This window comes from Geotrypetes seraphini, chromosome 8 (genome assembly GCF_902459505.1).
Source record: "Geotrypetes seraphini chromosome 8, aGeoSer1.1, whole genome shotgun sequence".
Classification (NCBI taxonomy): Eukaryota; Metazoa; Chordata; class Amphibia; order Gymnophiona; family Dermophiidae; genus Geotrypetes; species Geotrypetes seraphini.
In genome coordinates this window covers 187,170,745-187,191,213 of record NC_047091.1, presented here as the reverse complement: position 1 = coordinate 187,191,213, position 20,469 = coordinate 187,170,745, and the positions used below count along the sequence as shown (strand labels likewise).

The 20,469-nt window shown below is 45.1% G+C and overlaps 1 protein-coding gene across 3 annotated transcripts in view; it reads left to right on the top strand.

The window, feature by feature from the left end:
• The window catches only part of LOC117364704 (UPF0454 protein C12orf49-like), a 41,071-nt gene that overhangs the window by 2,270 nt on the left and 18,332 nt on the right, over window positions 1–20,469 (top strand). For 2 of the 3 annotated variants that reach the window (XM_033954215.1, XM_033954212.1), the window contains exon 2: window positions 6,587–6,743. In XM_033954215.1, coding sequence (XP_033810106.1) covers window positions 6,587–6,743 — 157 coding nt within the window. Of the gene's footprint in view, window positions 1–6,345; window positions 6,500–6,586; window positions 6,744–20,469 lie in introns of those variants that run through there. The other variant, XM_033954214.1, reaches the window with a different exon arrangement.

Below are 20,469 nucleotides of genomic sequence, written 5' to 3'. Positions count from 1 at the left end.
CAGAGGTAAGAGCAATAAGGAAAAGTACTTTCCAAGTGAGAAACTTGAAAGGAGTGGTAGCCAAAGGTTCAAATGGAGGCTTCATTAAGGCGGAAAGAACCACATTGAGATCCCAGATTACAGGAGGGGCTTTAAGAGGTGGTTTCACATTGAAAAGACCCCGCATGAATCTGGACACCAAAGGATGAGGATTTGTATCTTCCTGGAAATGTCCAGCTATCTTACACTGTAATCCGCTTAGAACTGCAAGGTACAGGCGGAATAGAAGTCACTAATGTAATATAATGTAAAAATCCATACATGCCATGCAAGGAGGGTACAACAATCTTAAAAGATTATAATAATGTTTAAGAGCTCGGCCTGTTAAATAATAGAGTTTTAATTTGCTTTCTAAAGTCAAGATAAGAAGAGGCATCAAGCACAATTTGGGCGAGCCATGAACTTAGTTTAACTGCCTGGAAAGAAAAGGTTCTTTCAAAGAACCTTTTGCAAGGACATAATTTTAATGAAACGAATTCAAAGCTCAGCGAGCCTGAAGAATGCAGAGGGGGGTAAAAAAAAAACAACTGCCTGAGTAAATGCATGTAAACCATTCTGAGCTCCCCTGGGAGAAAGGTATTGAAAATGGAATAAATAAAAAAAATATTGACGTGGCTGTCGTAAAGAATGCCTCTGCAAAGCATAACAAGGCTAAAGAACCGATTCACTAAACTTGCCGACTGGATCGTTCTTGGACGATTTTTGCCCAGCGACCGATTCACAAATGACCTGATCAGGACGCAAGCCCTATAGCGATCGAAACGCATGCGCAGTGTATTCTTGTTGGTTATTGATGCAATTTACGCATGTGCTTCGCACTATGTTGTTCTTGGGCAGAGTTTATTCCTGTACGCCATTGGCGGGAGTCGAATGCGCCGCTCGCAAACACAAGAGAGCTCAAAAGAAAGGGGAAGGGGTGGCTGCAGTTTACTTTTGCTGGAACTACGAGTTGGACATTTAAAAAAAAAGAATGATTTGTAGCCAGACGATGGACATTTATCGAACAGAACCTGCTTTAAACCTGCGGCTTAAAACCACGGGCTCACAATGCGTGTTTTACAGAATATATAAAACAGGAATGAATTCTTATTTATTTTTATTTATTTAGTCAATTTTCTAGCCCAACCTCCCAGAAGAACCCAGAACCGGTTACAATTTTACATACATAGTGAAAGGATAGCAACAAATTTACACATAGTAAATATACAGAACAACCGATAAGGCAATATGATATGGGGTTGTAACCTCGATACTGATATTTCTGGGCAGGAGAGTCGGCAAGCGTAGTAAGCAACTGGTCCTCTGCAATCGCTTTTTTTTGGATCAGCAAGCCCAATCGGTGTTTCTTCTTCTGCTTAGTGAATCAATCACTTCCTACTTTTGCATTCCATTTCCCCTCATTTGCATGGGTGGATCAGATCGGATAGAAGATTGATTGGGAAGCTGTTTAGTGAATTGGATAGGGTTCGGGGAACGATCGCAAAAATAGTAAAACTGTTTTTTCGATCATCAGTACACGATCGGTAAGTTTAGTGGATCTAGCCCAGGGGTCTCAAAGTCCCTCCTTGAGGGCCGCTATCCAATCGGGTTTTCAAGATTTCCCCAATGAATATGCATGAGATCTATGTGCATGCACTGCTTTCAATGCATATTCATTGTGGAAATCCTAAAAACCTGACTGGATTGCGGCCCTCAAGGAGGGACTTTGAGATCCCTGATCTAGCCCTAAGTGTCTTTTTGCAAGAAGTGATCAACTCAGTTATGGGGAGACTCATATACAACAATTTGTAAGAATCCACCAGGGTTTTCCCCACAACAGTTGTGCACCGTAGGTTTTACCCCTCATGTCATTAATGTGCACCCTGCAAATATATATCATTTTTACTATCATTATTTTGCAAAACGTTCTAATGTGAAAGGAGACTTCAAGAAATATATATTGTACATATCACTAAAACAACCTTATTTTTCAGTGAGAGCTCTAAAAAAGTGTTTCCCAACTCTGTCCTGGAAAACCACTAGCCAGTTGGGTTTTTGGGATAGTCCTAATGAATATGCATGAGAGAGATTTGCATATAATGGAGGTGGAAGGCATGCAGATCTGCTCCATGCATATTCATTAGGGCTATCCTGAAAACCTGACTAGCTGGTGGTCACTGGGAACCAGTGTTCTAAAAGATGAGAGAGAAAAATAAAATGCTTATCTTTGAGAAAATTTGAAGGAGCCGTTAATCCTTCTGTGACAGGGGTAGGGCCTACACAGTTACCCCGTTTCGTGTCCTTATTCAGGGGCAAACTCGGGCGCACAACCCACTTTCACCATTCATCCCGATCTCTCTCTGCTCATGGCATAAATGGGTAATCAGTGTTTCAGTAATGCCAGGAATTAGAAAAGATACAGAGAGAGGCGATGAAGATGACAAAAAAGAGTGCAACAATTTCTCCGCCAGGAAAGGATCAGGGGAGATACGATAAATGGCACAAAACAATTCAAAGTTGTCAGAATGAGGCCTGAAAAACTGCATGCACGCCTGCTTAGGGCGTCCAAATGGCAGATGACATTTAACGTGGACAAATGTAAAGTGAGGAGGCACATTGGGAAAATTATTCCAAATCATAGTTACCTGGTACTAGGGCTTCCGTTTCAATTGAGAGAGTTCAATTTAAATGTGCCTGTATAGTCTTTAAAATTTTACATGGACTATTTGCTCCTTTGATGACTTATCTCTAAGCACCATGAGATCTTCGGGCACAAGAACAACTAGAAATTGTATAGTATAAAGTAGAAATTGTATTGTATGGTATAAGCTTTCTTTTCCATCGAGAGTAATCAAGTTAGGGTTACCAGACGTCTGGATTTCCCCGAAGATTTCCTCCCTTTTGTGGACATGTCCAGGGGTCCGGACGGCTTTTCAAAACCCAGCACTTTATCACAGTTTTGAAAAGCTTGGAACAAATCACTGTCGGACAGGAGCGTATGATCAGATGCAATGATGTCACATGCAGCACATAGGTCTAGTGGCACTAGTAAGGCATCGCTGCCTTTGTCAAGTATTGATTAGTTGTCAATTATGTCTAGGAGTACTGACTTTGTGCTTATGGCCTGCATGGAAGCCAGATTGAGAAGGGGAAAGGGCAGTTCATTTTTCTATGAAAGGTTGCAGACGGTGGAGCATTATTCGTTCTAGGAGGTTGGAGACCGGCCGGTAATTGCTTAGGTTGTTAGGGTCGAGGGTGAGCTTCTTGAGGATGGGTTTAATGATTGCCAATTTCCAGCTGAGTGGCATCTCAGTGGAAAGGGAGGAGTTTATGATGGGGAAGATGAATTCAGCCATGGCGTCTTCAGTAGGAGGCTAGATGGGCAAGGGTCAAGGATGGTGCTGGAAGGTCTGAGTTCTTTCAACGTTTCAAGGACGTCTGTGTGTGTGTGGCCTTGTGTAGTTGGAATAGTGTGTCCAAACCTGGGGAGTCAGGTTTAGGTTTAGAGGGGAATTGTTGGTGGCAGTGTCGAGATTGTTGTGGATGTTTTGCACTTTGGACTGGAAGAAGTCAGAGAGCCTCACTGTCAAGGTCAGTTGGGTTACTGCGGTTATTCCCTTGGGTGTTGGAGAAAAATTGGTTTGTCAGGGCAAACGGGTGTCTGGACATGTTAGGGACTTTTTGTGGGATGTTTGAGTAATGGGAGAATGAGAGGGCACTCTCTAAAGTTAAAAGGGGATCAATTCCATACAAACGCAAGGAAGTTCTTCACCCAGAGAGTGGTGAAAAACTGGAACGCTCTTCTGGGGGCTGTTATAGGGAAAAACACCCTCCAGGGATTCAAGACAAAGTTAGACAAGTTCTTGCTGAACCGGAATGTACGCAGGTAGGGCTGGTCTCAGTTAGGGCACATGTCTTTTCTAGGGGCCGCCGCAGGAGCGTACTGCTGGGCACGATGGACCACTGGTGTGACCCAGCAGCAGCAATTCTTATGTTCTTATGTTGCCTCCAGGATAGCAAATTTATAGGTGGCTGATAAGCTTTTCCAGTGTGTCTTTGCTTCCTCGTTTGGGTGTTTGACTCATTTCCTCTCTGCTTTCTTGAAAATTCTGTTCAGGGATCGGAGGTCACTGGTGAACCAGGGGGCTGGAGGCTTGTCAGTGATTATGCGCTTAGTTTTTTTCTGGGCAAGGGTGTCATAGAGGGACTGGATCCCGGCGTGCCAGGTAGAGGCTGCTAGGTCGATGGGGTGGAGATGGTGGATGCAGGTTTTGCTGAGGTTTTGGATGCCACAGCCATATCTGTTGGGTTGACTCAGTTTGAGATTCTATACTAGGTGGTTGGGATGGGGCCTCTCGGTGGGGCTGGAATGGCTTTGTTTGGGAGTTGGAATTTGATGAGGTGGTGGTCTGACCATGAAACTGGGTTGGCGGTACAGCTCACTTGTTGGAGCTCTGTAATCATGTCTATATATATGAAGACTAAGTCCAGCGTGTTGCCTACTGAGTGTGTGGGGGTGGTTACGGCTTGGTGGAATCGCAAGGCTGTTAAAAAGGAGAGGAAGTCGGCACTCATTAAAGAGCTGTTGGGGTAGTTTGGGAAGTTGAAATCTCCTAAGATGGTTACATGTTTGTGGCAGATGAATAGTCTAGTGATGAATTTAAGGAGGGTTTCTAGGACTTCTGCTGGGGAGTGGGGGGGCCTTTATAGTAGGATGAGGGCTTCTAGCATGGGGAGGATGATGGAGTCAGTTAGTTTAGGCATGGTGGTGGTTTTGATGATGGCAGCCACTTCGCCTCCCTGGAGGGCACAGTTCACTTAGCGTTACTTTGTTGTTGTCTAGGATCTAGGTTTCCATGATCATAAGGGCATCCCAGGTGTTGTGGACAAGATCAAGGAGGATGATCTTGTTAGCTGATCTAGCGTCTGTGGCATTGACCTGTAGCATGGTATAGTTTCCTGTCTTGGTCCACATGAAGGGCTAAAGGCCCATCGGTAGGAAAGGCCTGCCTACTCGGCAGCCCTTAAAAGGGCTGAAGAGAGGGCTGGAGGATCCTGGATGAAAATTGGGCGGGGCTTCCTGCTGAAAAAGCAAACAGGAAGCAGGTTCCGATGCAGTGAGGGGAAACGGCTTGGCCTTCCTTCCCCTTCACTGTGCTAGACTTGTGGAGCGTAGGGTGGTCCTCTAACATAGTAATATAGTAGATGATGGCAGATAAAGACCCAAATGGTCCATCCAGTCTGCCCAACCTGATTCAATTTAAATTTTTTTTCCTTAGCTATTTCTGGGCAAGAATCCAAAGCTCTACCTGGTACTGTGCTTGGGTTCCTACTGCCGAAATCTCTGTTAAAACCTACTCCAGTCCATCTACACCCTCCCAGCCATTGAAGCCCTCCCCAGCCCATACTCCACCAAATGGCCATATACAGACACAGACTGTGCAAGTCTGCCCAGTAATGGCCTTAGTTCAATTTTTAATATTATTTTCTGATTCTAGATCCTCTGTGTTCATCCCACGCTTCTTTGAACTCAATTCCTGATTCATCCCTGTGACCACTTTTATGAATAGGGACCACATCTGCTCTCCTCCAATCCCCAGGATCGCTCCCGTCTCCAGAGATTTGTTGAACAAGTCTTTAATAGGACTCACCAGAACCTCTCTGAGCTCCCTTAGTATCCTGGGATGGATCCCGTCTGGTCCCATCGCTTTGTCCACCTTCAGTTTTTCAAGTTGTTCATAAACACTCTCCTCCGTGTACAGCACAGAATCTACTCTATTTTCTTGTGTAACTTTGCCAGACAATCTCGGTCCTTCTCCAGGATTTTCTTCTGTGAGCACAGAACAGAAGTATTTGTTTAGCACATTTGCTTTTTCCTCATCACTCTCCACATATCGGTTCCCAGCATCTTTTAGTTTAGCAATTCCATTGTTCATCTTCCTCCTTTCACTAATATATCTGAAAAAATTTTTGTCACCCTTTTTTACATTTTTAGCCATTTGTTCTTCCGCCTGTGCTTTCGCCAGACGTATCTCTCGCTTGGCTTCTTTCATTTTCACTCTGTAGTTCTTTCTGCACTCCTCTTCTTGGTTTTTTTTTATATTTCACGAACACCAACTCTTTCACCTTTATTTTCTCCGCCACTAGTTTGGAGAACCATATTGGCTTCCTTTTTCTCTTTTTTTTATTGATTTTCTTCACATAAAGGTCCATAGCCATTTTTATCTCTCCTTTCAGCTTAGACCACTGTCTTTCCTTAAGAGGACTGAAGAGAGGGCTGAAGAACCCTGGACAAAAAAGTGGGCGGGGCTTCCCACTGAAAAAGCAAGCAGGTTCCATCCATTGTTAATGATTCATTACTCTCCTCCTGATGAATCATGTTCCTTATATGTCTGAAACTCAGTTTCCAAAATCCTTTTCTATGGTGAACTTAGTGAAGGGACACATTGGAGAGAAGAACAAAACCTATGCAATGGAACATGTAAAGTATCTATTCTGTCTTGTTTTTCTATATGATTGTGTCTAGAAATGAACTAGTTATTTACTCTGTCTTTTATTTTCCTTGTAGGAAGAGAGGACTGTGAGAGATCGAACACTTCTTCAAGCCCAGGATCACGTGCAGCCTATCATGTGGAGAGTGCGGTTTAACCTAGGAAACAGCAGTCGGCCCAGTAACCAGTGCCGGAACTCTGTGCAGGGCAAACGCCTGATCACTGATGATCTTGGTAAGGCTGTCAACTGATGTCTCTACTAGTCTTTAAAAGGAAACAAATAATTACATGTCATCCTATCACAGTCCTGATCTTAGGAGAAAGGGGGAAGAACTGTTAATATAGTGGGTTAGGTTCTTAACTTTCTACTTCTAAAAATCGGGAGCAGCCACAGCTTGCCAGGGTACTAAGGGATATGCTCTATTGCCGGAAGATGTGGAGAAATTAGTTAGCTTAGCAAGGTTTAAAAAAGGTTTGGATCATTTCCTAAAAGAGAAGTCCATAGGACATTATTGAGATGGCTTGAGAAAATCCACAGCTTATTCCTATAATAAACAGCATAGAATCTGTTTTGCTACTTGGGATCTAGCTAGGTACTTGGGACCTGGGTTGGCCACTGTTGGAAATAGGATACTGGATTTGATGGACCTTCGGTCTGTCCCAATATGGCAATTCTTATGTTCTTCTAAAATGACCCTTCAGTGGGAAATTCTCCTTTAACAAAATATACTATGGGCTAAATGGATGTATTTATCCACAGGGTATGGCAACCATTGTGTCCTTTAATCTGTGACTAGTGGTCTGTAGGTTCAGATGGATATCAGTAGTAGTGGCATAGCCCATTCCCAGTATGGCAGTTCCTTATGTTCTTCTAAAATGACCCTTCAGGGGGAAATCCTCCTTTAACAAGGTTTCAAGGTTTATTAAAAATTTGATTGCTCGCTTATTAATATTTAGGAGATATACAGTACAATTAAATTGAGAGGATCAAAATTAAAATAATTAATGAGAACCAAAACACAGACAAGAACCACAGACAAACGGGAAAACAAGAGGGTAGAGGGTGAAATACAATAATTTTAGAAAAGAAGACAGTTAAGGATAACACAAAGGGGTAGGGGAAAGTTAGTTGAGAGCTATCTTTTCATAGATTGTAAAACAGACCTGAATTATGGAGTAAAAGCGTCTCTTTAAAGGAAGCTTTTTAATGCTTTGGCCTTCTAGTTGGAACGCACCAAACCACACAAATCTGCTCCTCAACTTTTTGTCTCCTTCGATCCAAACAAGTTGGGACATCCAATCTCTAAGCGTACCATCTACAACTGGATGGCTGCTTGTATCTCTTTCTGCTATGCCCAGGCTGGACTACAACTACAGAGTCGAGTCACAGCCCACAAAGTCAGAGCCATGGCAGCTTCAATAGCTTTCCTCAGATCTACACCTATTGAGGAAATTTGCAAAGCTGCTACCTGGTTCTCGGTTCATACTTTCACCTCTCACTATTGTCTGGATGTTTTCTCCAGACAGGATGGCTATTTTGGCCACAGAGAATTACAAAATTTATTCTCCTAAATTGCCAACGCTCCCACCATCCCATTCTGGTTAGCTTGGAGGTAACCCATGTGTGAGAATATGCTGCCTGCTTGTCCTGGGATAAAGCATAGTTACTTACCATAACAGTGTTATCCAGGGACAGCAGGCAGCTATTCTCACAACCCACCCACCTCCCCTGGTTGGCTTCTCTGCTAGCTATCTCTTAGAAGACTCGCCCTGTGCTGGGTGGGAAGGCACTCGCACATGCGCGGTGCAGCTGACTCGAAACTTCTACGTTTCTACAAGCAAGTCTTCTTGCGAGGCTGTCCGCATCCAGGCTCTGTGGATGATGTCGCCCATATGTTGAGAATAGCTGCCTGCTGTCCCTGGATAACAACTGTTACGGTAAATAACTGTGCTTTATCGATAAAAGCTGGAAGTCCGGATTTGAGCACTTTGAAAGTGAGAAGTGCGATTTTGAAAGTGATACGATGTGGAATGGGAAGCCAGTGTGCATTTTTTAATAACAGAGTGACATGGTGATATTTTTTTGTGTTGCTAATAATTTTAGTAGCGATGTTTTGAATTAGTTGTAGCCGTCTGATTTCCTTTTGCGTAATTCCTTTATAGAGAGAGTTTCAATAATCAATCGTAGAGATAACTAGCGAATTAATTAGAATATTTAGCAACGAGGCTCAAGGAAGCTAGAAAGAGATCTGATCAGTCAAATTTTATATGAATGTATTTATCCACCGGGCTTGAACCATCGTGTCCTTTATTCTGATGGATATCAGTAGTAGTGGCATAGCCCATTCACACGTAAAGTAAGTGAGCTGTTGTCATTCAGTGACTAATGGACAGATGTGCTTGAATATTCAGTTGCAGAGAGGAGATCGGGGTCAAGCCATGTCATTTCTGGTACTTGGAGTTCTTCATTGATTTCAGAAGTTTACAAAGGACAACTATAGGGCACATTTACTCCCATAGAAAACTATAGGCAAGATAACTATTTCCTGCAGTTGAGGTATGCTGCTATTTTCATCTTAGCTATCAGTTTGTAGAGCCTTTAATGAAAGAGGAAGGGCTGAGTGCCCAGTACCCTTCTATGTTTCAGCCAATCTAAAAAATGTTGATGTGACCCATTCAGTCTGTAGGGTTAAACTTCAAAGGTACTAAGGGGAGGGAGTCAGATATCAGCCGTTGGGATTATATGCCTAGACATGGAGGTTTGTCTGTTTTTGGAATTGAAATCGTTCTATAATTACTGTCCTCCCACCTCCACCCCAAATCATGAATAAGTCATTGTGTGGATAGAGGATGTTGGTGCTGAGGAGAATTTTAAAAGAATGTGTTCAGAATAGGGTGAGCAAAGTGGGAGAAGGGGATGCCAGTAATGCTCTGTGCAAACACCAGAAAGGAGCATCTGTGGCTGTCGACTCCAACCCTAGCCCAGGAAAAATGCTTAGTAAATAGGGACCATAACTTTGTATTCACTTCAAATGGTGATTATGTGTATCTGGTTATAGTATGCTATTTATATCAGAGTGTAAACAGTTGAGTGAAGGGAAAATGTTCTCTCTGCCAAAATAAACTCCAAATATTTACCTGGAAAAAGTCATTTTTCCTCTCTGATTTTCGCCCAATGTGGTGGTTCTTGAAATAAACTAGCATAAAGATGAAATACAGTGGTCTTTTGATTTCCTTGAAGGTTCTTGTAGGTTCTTGTGTGAGTATATCATGATTTGGTTTCTTTCCTATTTACTTGATTATGGAGTTATTTTTTGTTTTTCTTTAGTCTGTAAAGCTGCCTTACCTTGCTTGCTCAAATCGGGTGGAATAACAAGTGTAGAAAAATAAAATTATAAAATACCAGTGTGTGAATATTTTATCGATTCACTGTTGGTTGTAGTTCCTGTTAGATTTTTAAAAATCTTATTAAATAATTGGATCAGGATCAGGCACCTAGAGATGTGAGGCACTTGTTTAGGCCAGTAATTTCCTAACCTATTCTGAAGGAACCCCAGCCAGTCAGGTTTTCAGGATATCCACAATGAATATTCTTAAGAGAGATCTCCATGCAGTGAAGACAGTGTCTTAAAATCCCTCTCATTAATATTCATTTTGGATGTCCTAAAAATCTGACTGGCTGGGGAGCCCCCGACAGGTTTGAAAACCAATAGATTTTCCCCATTTTCTTGAAATGCCACAAGATGTAAAGTCTGTACCAGCATGTTTACAATTGAAATTGATGAAAAAATTCACGGTTTCAGCATTCGTGGTTTCGATTATTCACGGTTTTTAGCTTGCTGGCTCCTCCCCCCAAATTACATCAGCTTGAATAGAGAAGTCGCTGATTCCAAGCGTTTACAGAGAAAATCGCCGATTCCCAGCACTTTCTTCACCGTGTTTTGCCTCTCCTTCAGGAACAGGCCAGGTCTCCCACTATGTTATTCACAGTTTCACCATATTCACAATGGTTTTTAATAGAAAACAGCAAATAACATATGAAAAAAGTTTTTTGCGGTTTTTCTGTATTCGTGGTTCTGTTAATCCCCTATCACAGCGAATACGGAGTGAGAAGTGTACTGCATATATTTCAAAGGCAAAGGATGTTTTCTGAATCTCAAAACACAGATTTTACTTGATGTTTATAGTGCTATATTTTTTAATTGATTTCCTTAGATACTGTTTACTTTAAGGTTTCATGTAAATGTTTAAATGTCAGAGGCATAGTTCATGCTTCTAGCCTAGAGCAATTGGTGGCCTTTGGTCTGCAGTGTAGGCAATTTCAAATATTATCTTGTCATTTTGCTATATTAGGTGGATATGTTGCTATTACCTTGACTTACCGATAGCTTTCTACAATATATGTAATTGTTTGGTTAGTGTTGCTGTCTGTTTTCAAATAATCTTATTACCGTATTTTTCGCTGTATAAAATGCATCTACCTGTAGAGGAGGAAAATCCAAGAAAAAAAAATCTGGAATAATGTACCCTGTCCCACTGCCCAGCCCTGTACCCTGTCTTCCCCCCCAGCTCTGTACCCTGTCTTTCCCCCACCCCCCAACCAGTGGTAGGCCAGGACAGGGCAAGTCTAGTGGTGGGTAGATCTAGTGCAGTGGTCTGAAAATCGTGGTACTATTTTGAGGCCCTCGGTATGTTTAGCATAATCACAAAAGTAAAATAAAACAGTTTCTTAATCCTATGTCTCTTTAGCTATAAATTACAATAATATTATTATTAAGACTTAGCCAAAAGGAAAGATTTATAAACTATAAAGTTTTAGCTCATGCAGAATTGTCATTTCTTTAATAAAACATAAACTATTTTTACTGAGGCCCTACAAGTACCTACAAATCCAAAATGTGGCCCTTCAAAGGGTTTGAGCTTGAGACCACTGGTCTAGTGGTAGGTAGGAAGGCCCTTCCACACCCCCCCCCCCCCTCCGATACCTTTTTTAAAATTCTAGTCCAGCGCTGTATTGGCAGGAGTTTTTTGTTCTCCTGCCCCTCCTTCGCTGGACAGCTGCCTCCTCTTCTCTTGCAGCAGAGCAACCCACAAGGCAGGCACAAGCTTTTTGCGCTTCTACCTGGCCCCGCGCCCCTCCCTCAATGGCTGCCATCAGTTCTCGCGGGACTCGTGAGAACTGATGGCAGCCATTCAGGAAGCAGCGTGGGACCAGGCAGGAGCGCGAAAAGCTTGCACCTGCCTTGTGTGCCGTTTTGCTGCAAAAGATGAGGAGGCAGCTGTCCAGTGAGGGAGGGGCAGGAGCATGGAAAGCTCCAGCTGATACAGCGCTGGCTCAGAATTTTAAAAAGGTACCAGGGTAAGGGGGGGGGGGTAATATTCGCTCCATAAGACGCACCTATATTTCCATCCACTTTTTTGGGGTAAAAAGTGCATCTTATGGAGCGAAAACTACGGTAATTGTAGCAGTTAGTCCACAAAGGAGATATTTTATTTTTCTCTTACATCTGATAGTAATTTTCCTCTTCTGAAAAGTTGCTGCTTAATTTTTCTGAAATGTAAAATAAAAAAAATGTCAAGTCTTTGAGTAGAGAATGACACGTGGACAAATTTGTCCACGCAAGTTTTGTCACTGCCCCTGTAAGCTCTGTCTTAACTGCACAAGCCTCGAACACTTATGATTTTAAAGTGTTTGAGGCTTGTGTAAATGAGGATGGAACTTGCAGGGACAGGAACAGAACTCATGGGGATGGGGAAATGAAGTTCCTGCGGTGACAGGGAAAAATTTGTTCCCATGCCATTCTCTACTAATAAACAAGCACATTTCTCTATTTTATTCACATTATTTCAGATTCTGTGCAAGAGATGGTTCTTTCTATTTGTATCTTTTTTACCCCCATTTCTCTGTGAGTATTTTCTTGTACCAAAAAAGGACAGTAGAGCAGTGTTCTTCAACCTTTTTACACCCGTGGACCGGCAGAAAAAAAAGAATTATTTTGTGGACCGGCAAACTACTAGGACTAAAATTTAAAAACCCCGTTATCCCAGGACAAGCAGGCAGCATATTCCCACACATGGGCGACGTCACCAACGGAGCCCCGCAGCGGACAGCCTCGAAAGCAAACTTGCTTGAAGATCTCGAGCTTTCGAGTGCTGCATCGCGCATGCGCACGTGCCTTCCCGCCCGAACTAGGGGGCGCATCTCCTGTGAGGATCCTCAGTTCAACGTTTTCCGCGGAGCTGAGAAGACTTGTCGACTCGGTCTCCGTAGTGTTGTGCCTTCTCTTCACCGCGGCTGAGTAGTGTTATTTCCTTTCGGTCGCTGTGTTTTCTATTTCATCTCGTTTTCTATTTCAAAAAAAAAAAAAAAAAAAATTTTCTTGTTGTATTTCTTTGCCGTCGGGTTGGGAGATTGAGGCCTAGGCCTCTCTCCCTCGTTCTCGACACGGACTTTGTCCTATCTATGTCCCGGCCTGTCACCGGGTTCAAAAGGTGTTATCAGTGCGGCAGAACTATCTCCATTACCGACCCCCATAGTCGGTGTATGCTTTGCTTGGGGACGACTCATCGCCCAGAAGATTGCCTTCGCTGCCTCACTCTTCAGCCTCGTGCCTTTAAGCGCCGCTGCGACAGGTTCTTCGAGCTTTTTCCTCGAATGGAGCCGGACAAAGCTGTGGCCTCGGCCGAGGCATCTACTAAACCCTCGGGGACAATCCTCGAGTGCCAAACCCTCGACATCGCCTCCTCTGCAGGCCTCGGCCTCGAAGACCTCTGGGTCCTCGGCCTCGAAGGCCTCGGCGGCGTCCTCGAAGCCTGGACTGGGGGGTAAGTCTCCTGCTTCCTTTTCAGGTACCATTCCTAAGAAGCCGACAGAGTCTTCTTCCACGCAGCCTGGGGCTCCAGGTTCGACTCCATCTTCTCGAACATCCTCTAAGCGTGCTTCCAAGGCCAGGGAATACTCTCATTCGAGGTCGCCCTCATTGGAACGCACGCGACCACCTGGGACTCCGAGCCCCTTGGTCTCTGTCCCCATGTTTGAGGATATGCTTAAGTCGATTTTGACTACGCAAATTTCCTCAATAGTGGCTTAGTTGATCCCGGCCTCGACCCTGTCTTCGCAAGTCCAGCCTGAGCAGCAGCATGCGTCTCTTCGGCTGTCTCCTCGCCACAGGTCTCGGTCTCGGGTCTCCTCGTCGGACTCTTCTCCTGAACGAGCTTCTAAGATGTCTTTACCTCGATTGAAGCATCGGTCCAAGTCCTCGAAGATCCCTCTCTCGAAGAGCTCGAGGCCTTCAGATCTTCCTTCGAAGCATGTACGTCGCTCTCAGAGTACTGTTGCCTCTTCTGTTTCATCGAGGCATTCGAGGTCGAGGACTCCGCCTTCGAGACTTTTGTCTAGAAATCTGTCTCCTCTTTCTAAACCTCGTACTCCGTGCACTTCTCCGTCTCGGAGTCTTAAGCGGAAGCATTCCACCACTCCGCCTTTGACTGGCAGTGGAGCATCCTCCATCACTTTATGTCTCGAATCGGAGCCAGTCTCTCAATACTCATGCGAGGCTTCCCCATCATTTTCAGTGGCGCCTGGTTCTCGTTCTGCCTCCCCTCAGGAAGCCTCTACGTCGAAGTCTTCTTCTTTTGCGAAGTTTGTTTTCGACATGGGCCAGGCTCTTAACATCGACTTGCATTCTGATTCCAAGTACACACCAGAATATTTGGCGGATATGGAGCTCTCCCATCCTCCTAAGGAGACTTTGCGTCTGCCCATGACACCGGTGCTGAAGCAGACTTTCCTGCGGAATATGGAAACTCCTTATTCTGTGACGGCGATCCCGTCGAAACTGGAGTCTCGGTATCGCACTGTTCCCTGCAAAGGTTTCGAGAAATCACAACTTTCTCATCAGTCTTTAGTGGTGGAATCGTCCCTAAAGAAGGCTCATCCTTCTAAGGTGTCCCCTTCTAACAGTCCACCCGGGGCGTGAAGGTCGCACTATGGACAAGTTTGGGCACAGACTATATCAAAATTCGATGATGACTAACCGAATTTTGAATTACAACTATGTCTTTACTTCTTATTTTAATTACTTTTTGAAGCAGTTGTCATCCTTTTGCCCAAACTGGCCCAGAGAACGCCTTTCTGAATACAAACAAATTATCCAATCTTTCTCTCAATTGCGTCTCTTCATGTTGCAGGCATCTTATGATGCATTTGAGCTTTCTTCTAGGGCAGAGGTGTCCAATGTCGGTCCTCGAGGGCCGCAGTCCAGTCGGGTTTTCAGGATTTCCCCAATGAATATACATGAGGTCTATTTGCATGCACTGCTTTCATTGTATGCTAATAGATCTCATGCATATTCACTGGAGAAATCCTGAAAACCCGACTGGACTGCGGCCCTCGAGGACCGACATTGGACACCCCTGTTCTAGGGTCTCGGCGTTTGCAATGGCCATGCGACGTCTCGCCTGGCTCAGAATAGTGGACATAGATCCCAACTTACAGGATTGTTTAGCGAACCTGCCGTGCAAAGGTTCGGAACTTTTGATGACTTGATCGAGGCTTCTACAAAACGGCTCTCTGAGCATGAACGCTCCTTTGCCTCTCTTCTTCGCCTTAAGCCGAAACCCTCTGCGACTAGAGCTTACAAGCCTCCTGCTCGTCGCTATCCTATGAAGTCTACGCCAGCTTTCTCTAGGCCTTCGCCTAGACGGCCCCAGCAACAACGCCCTCAGAAGTCCCAGGCGCCTGCTCCAACCAAACCCGCTCCGTCTTTTTGACGGTCCAGTGGTGAGCATTCCAACCTCCTTGCATCCAAACTCCTCCCTACCCATCGGAGGTCGCCTTTCCCTTTTTACATCTGTCTGGGAAACCATTACATTGGACCTCTGGGTTCTCACAGTCATCCGCGAGGGATACTCTCTGCGCCTTCTTCAGGTGCCTCCAGATCACCCTCCAAGAGAGTGTCTTTCCAGTTTCTCGCAACTCCCCCCTTCTTCTTCAGGAGGCTCAGGCACTTCTTCACCTTTGAGTGGTGGAGGAGATTCCTCCTTCCGAACACAATCTGGGGTTTTGCTCCAGATACTTCCTGGTTCCAAAGAAGACGGAGGATTTGCGACCCATTCTGGATCTCCGAGCTCTCAACAAATTTCTAGTCAAAGAGAAATTTTGCATGCTCTCTCTTCCAGTCTTGTACTCCCTCATGGATCAGGGAGATTGGATGTGCTCACTGGACCTCAAAGAGGCTTATACTCATATTCCTGTCCATCCGAATTTTCGCAAATTTCTCCGGTTCAAGGTGGGGAACCTACATCTTCAATACAGGGTTCTTCCGTTTGGCTTGGCGACCTCTCCCAGAGTCTTCACCAAGTGTCTAGTCGTGGTGGCTGCAGCCCTCCCTGCTCGGGGTCTCCAGGTTTTTCCTTACCTCAACGATTGGCTTATCAAAGCCCCTTCTCTTCCAGGGGTTACTCAAGCGACCCTTCAGACTATTTCTTTTCTTCAAAGTCTGGGGTTCCATATCAACTTTCCAAAATCTCAGTTGGTTCCAACTCAATCGATCCAATTTATTGGCGCCGTGTTGGACTCTGTTCACATGAGAGCTTTCCTCCCCCTCAATCGTCAAGAAACTCTCTTACGCCTTTGTCATCACGTAGCTTCCCTGTCGACTCTCACGGCTCGCCAAATGATGGTCCTCCTCGGGCATATGGCATCTACGGTTCATGTGACTCCCTTTGCAAGACTCCACCTTCGCATTCCTTAATGGACCCTGGCATCTCAATAGCAACAGGCCCTAGATCCGCCTTCTCGTCACATAGCGGTGACTCCTTTATTGAAGAAGTCTCTCCGCTGGTGGATGCTCTCTTCCAATCTTTCCAGAGGTTTGCAGTTTCACCATCTTCCTCATCAGAAAGTGCTCACAACAGATTTGTCCAAATACGCCTGGGGAGCCCACGTAGATGGTCTCCGTACACAAGGGTTGTGGACGACCGCAGATCGTCGATGTCACATCAATCTGTTGGAACTCAGAGCGATCTTTCTTGCTCTCAAAGCTTTTCTTCACCTCCTTCACAACCAAGTAGTCCTGGTTCGGACGGACAATCAAGTAGCCTTGTATTATGTCCACAAACAAGGCGAAACGGGATCTCACTCCCTTTGTCAGGAAGCTCTGAGGTTGTGGCATTGGGCGATTTCTCACAACATCCTCCTTTGCGCTGTCTATATTCAGGGTCAACAGAATTGTCTTGCAGACAAATTGAGTCGTCTGCTTCAACCTTACAAATGGACGCTCAACTCCCCCACACTTCGTCAAGTATTTCTTCGCTGGGGAACTCCTCGGGTGGACCTCTTTGCGTCACCCAACAACTTCAAACTACCTCTGTTTTGTTCCCGCATTTTCTCGCCTCTTCGTCTCGAGGCGGATGCTTTTCTTCTGGACTGGAGGGGTCAGTTTCTTTATGCCTTCCCTCCATTCCCTCTAATTCTTAAAACTCTTGTCAAACTAAAGTCGGACCATGCCACGATGATTCTCATAGCGCCTCGGTGGCCCCGACAACCTTGGTTCTCTCTTCTTCTTCAACTCAGCATCAGGGAACCTCTTCTGCTACCGGTTTTTCCTTCTCTGCTCACTCAGAGTCAGGTGTCTTTACTTCATCCCAACCTGCAGGCTTTTCACTTGACGGCATGGTTCCTTTCTGCGTAACAGATCCTTCTCAGTTCTCTCAGTCTGTTCAAGATGTTTTTCTGGCTTCCAGGAAGCCATCCACTCGTCAATGTTATGGCCAGAAGTGGACTAGATTTTCGACTTGGTGTTCCGGTTGTCGTCTTCAGCCGAAATCTTCCTCTTTGGCTTCAGTTCTGGATTATTTGCTTCATTTATCTCAGTCAGGCCTTCAATCCACATCTATTAGAGTTCATCTTAGTGGATTGCTGCTTTTCATCAACCTCTTGATGGAAAACCGCTCTCGGCACATCCTTTGGTTGCTCGTTTTATGAAGGGCCTTTTTAATCTACATCCACCTATCAAACCGCCTCCTGTTGTATGGGATCTTAATGTTGTTCTGGCTAAACTGATGAAACCTCCATTTGAACCTATTGACTTGGCTCATTTTAAATATCTCACTTGGAAAGCGGTATTCTTGATTGCCCTCACTTCTGCCCGTCGAGTCAGTGAGTTGCAAGCGTTGGTCTCGGACCCACCTTTCACAGTTTTTCACCATGATAAGGTGGTTCTCCGTACACAACCAAAATTCTTACCTAAAGTAGTATCAGATTTTCATATCAATCAATCTATTGTTCTCCCGGTATTTTTTCCTAAGCCGCATTCTCATCCCGGTGAGGCGTCACTGCATACTTTGGACTGTAAACGTGCGTTGGCGTTTTACCTTCAACGTACTCAACCTCACAGAACATCTCCTCAACTTTTCATCTCTTTTGATCCGAATAGGTTGGGACGTCCTGTCTCTAAGCGTACCATCTCCAACTGGATGGCTGCTTGCATTTCTTTCTGCTATGCTCAGGCTGGTCTTCCTCTGCAGGGTCAAGTGACGGGCCACAAAGTTAGAGCTATGGCAGCATCGGTCGCTTTCCTCAGATCAACACCTATTGAGGAAATTTGCAAGGCTGCCACTTGGTCCTCGGTTCATACTTTCACCTCTCATTACTGTCTGGATACTTTATCCAGGAGGGAAGGCCATTTTGGCCAATCTATTTTGCAAAATCTTTTTTCGTAAATTGCCAACTTCCCTCCTCCCTTTTTATTTAGCTTGGAGGTCACCCATGTGTGGGAATATGCTGCCTGCTTGTCCTGGGATAAAGCACAGTTACTTACCGTAACAGTTGTTATCCAGGGACAGCAGGCAGATATTCCCACAACCCGCCCACCTCCCCTGGTTGGCTTCTTAGCTTGGTATCTGAACTGAGGATCCTCACAGGAGATGCGCCCCCTAGTTCGGGCGGGAAGGCACGCGCGCATGCGCGATGCAGCACTCGAAAGCTCGAGATCTTCAAGCAAGTTTGCTTTCGAGGCTGTCCGCTGCGGGGCTCCGTTGGTGATGTCACCCATGTGTGGGAATATCTGCCTGCTGTCCCTGGATAACAACTGTTACGGTAAGTAACTGTGCTTTTCCGCCCCATCTCCAGGAGCTCGGTCCCCACAAATCATCTGATCCCATCCACACAAGCCTCAGTTATGATTTTATATTGAATGTATTTTATTAAAGTATAAAAAGAAACAATATTCTGTACAATTGTCATTTTATAAATACAAATAATTCAGAGCAAGGATCAACAAAACCCCTGTCTCCCCTCCCCTTCACATATATCCCCTCTACTATCAAGAAAACTGAACAAGCCAAATTATTACAGAATGCTACACAGAAATATCATGTTAACAGAATACTGCAGTCACACATGACAGGAATAGTTTTAGGGGAGTGCAACTAGGGCAACTGCCCCCTGGTCAGAGAGCGCCCTAAGCCAGCTGGAAGCTAAAGAAGCACTTCCTGGGTTTTGCAGTCCCCAGTTATGTCTAACACCAGCTCTAGCAGGATATATATTTCAAATCTGATATATTCTAATCACAAAATAGAAATAAAATTATTTTTCTCTACCTTTTGTCGGCTCTGGTTTCTGCTTTCAATCTTCTTTTCACTCTCTTCCTTCCAGCGTCTGCCCTCTCTGTCTCTTCAATCCAGCATCTGCCCCTTCCATCCACTGTCTGTCCTCTCCCCCTTCCATATGGTATCTGTCTTCTTTCTATGCCCCTCTCCCCTTTCCATCCAGCTTGTACCCCTCTCTCCTTTTTACATGATTCATTCCAGCTTCATTGCTCTCTTCATTTTTATCTCTCCTACACCAGATCTATCATCGTTGTGCCTCTCTGCTTATTTTTCTGCTGACCCCTTCCTATCATCAATCTCTCTACTTTCTCATGCCTGTGTCTCCCCTTCCCCTCCTCTAATCTCTCTGCCAGCTGTTTCCTTCCTTTTTTCATTCTCCCTTCCCTCCTCCTCCTGTCCAGCAGTAACTCTCTTCCCTTCCTCCCCTCCCAGCAGCATCTCTCCTTCTCCCTCTCCAGTAGCAGCTGTCCCTTTTTTTCCCTTGCCCAGCAGCTTCCCAGACTCCTTTCCCTCCTTCTCTCCCAGCAGCATCTCTCCTTCTCCCTCTCCAGTAGCAGCTGTCTCTTTTTTTCCTTGCCCAGCAGCTTCCCAGATTCGTTTCCCTCCTCCCCTCCCAGAAGTATCTCTCCTTCTCCTTCTCCCTATCTAGTAGCAGCTGTCCCTTTTTTTTCTTTGCCCAGCAGCTTCCCAGATTCGTTTCCCTCCTCCCCTCCCAGAAGCATCTCTCCTTCTCCTTCTCCCTCTCCAGTAGCAGATGTCTCTTTTTTTCCTTGCCCAGCAGCTTCCCAGATTTGTTTACCTCCTCCCCTCCCAGAAGCATCTCTCCTTCTCCCTCTCCAGTAGCAGCTGTCCCTTTTTTCCCCTGCCCAGCAGCTTCCCAGCCTCTGATAGTGGGTTTCTCCCCTCCCAGCAGCTCTCCTTACTTCCCAGTGCAGCGATTCAAGAAGGCAGCCTCGGGTCCTTTGTTGGGTCGCGCTGCCTCTGAGGAAAGAGGAAGTTGCATCATCAGAGGCAGCCGCGACTCAGCAAAAGCCCCGAGGCTGCCTTCGTGAATCGCTGCGCTGGGAAGTAAAGGAGAGCTGCAGAGAGGGGAGAAAGCCACTGTCGGAGGCTCCCCAAGATCTCTCCGACCCAGCGCAGACTTGAGATGTTGATCTTACCGGCCCTGTGCGGACCGGCAAAAATTTCCTGCGGACTGGCGGTTGAAGAACTGTGCAGTAGAGGATTATTTATGGTTCTTTAACTGAGATGCAATAAAATCTAGTTGTAAACACACAGCAGATGTGTATTTGTTCTGATGAAACAAATATTCTGGTCATTGGTAATAATTCTCATGTAATATTTTGAA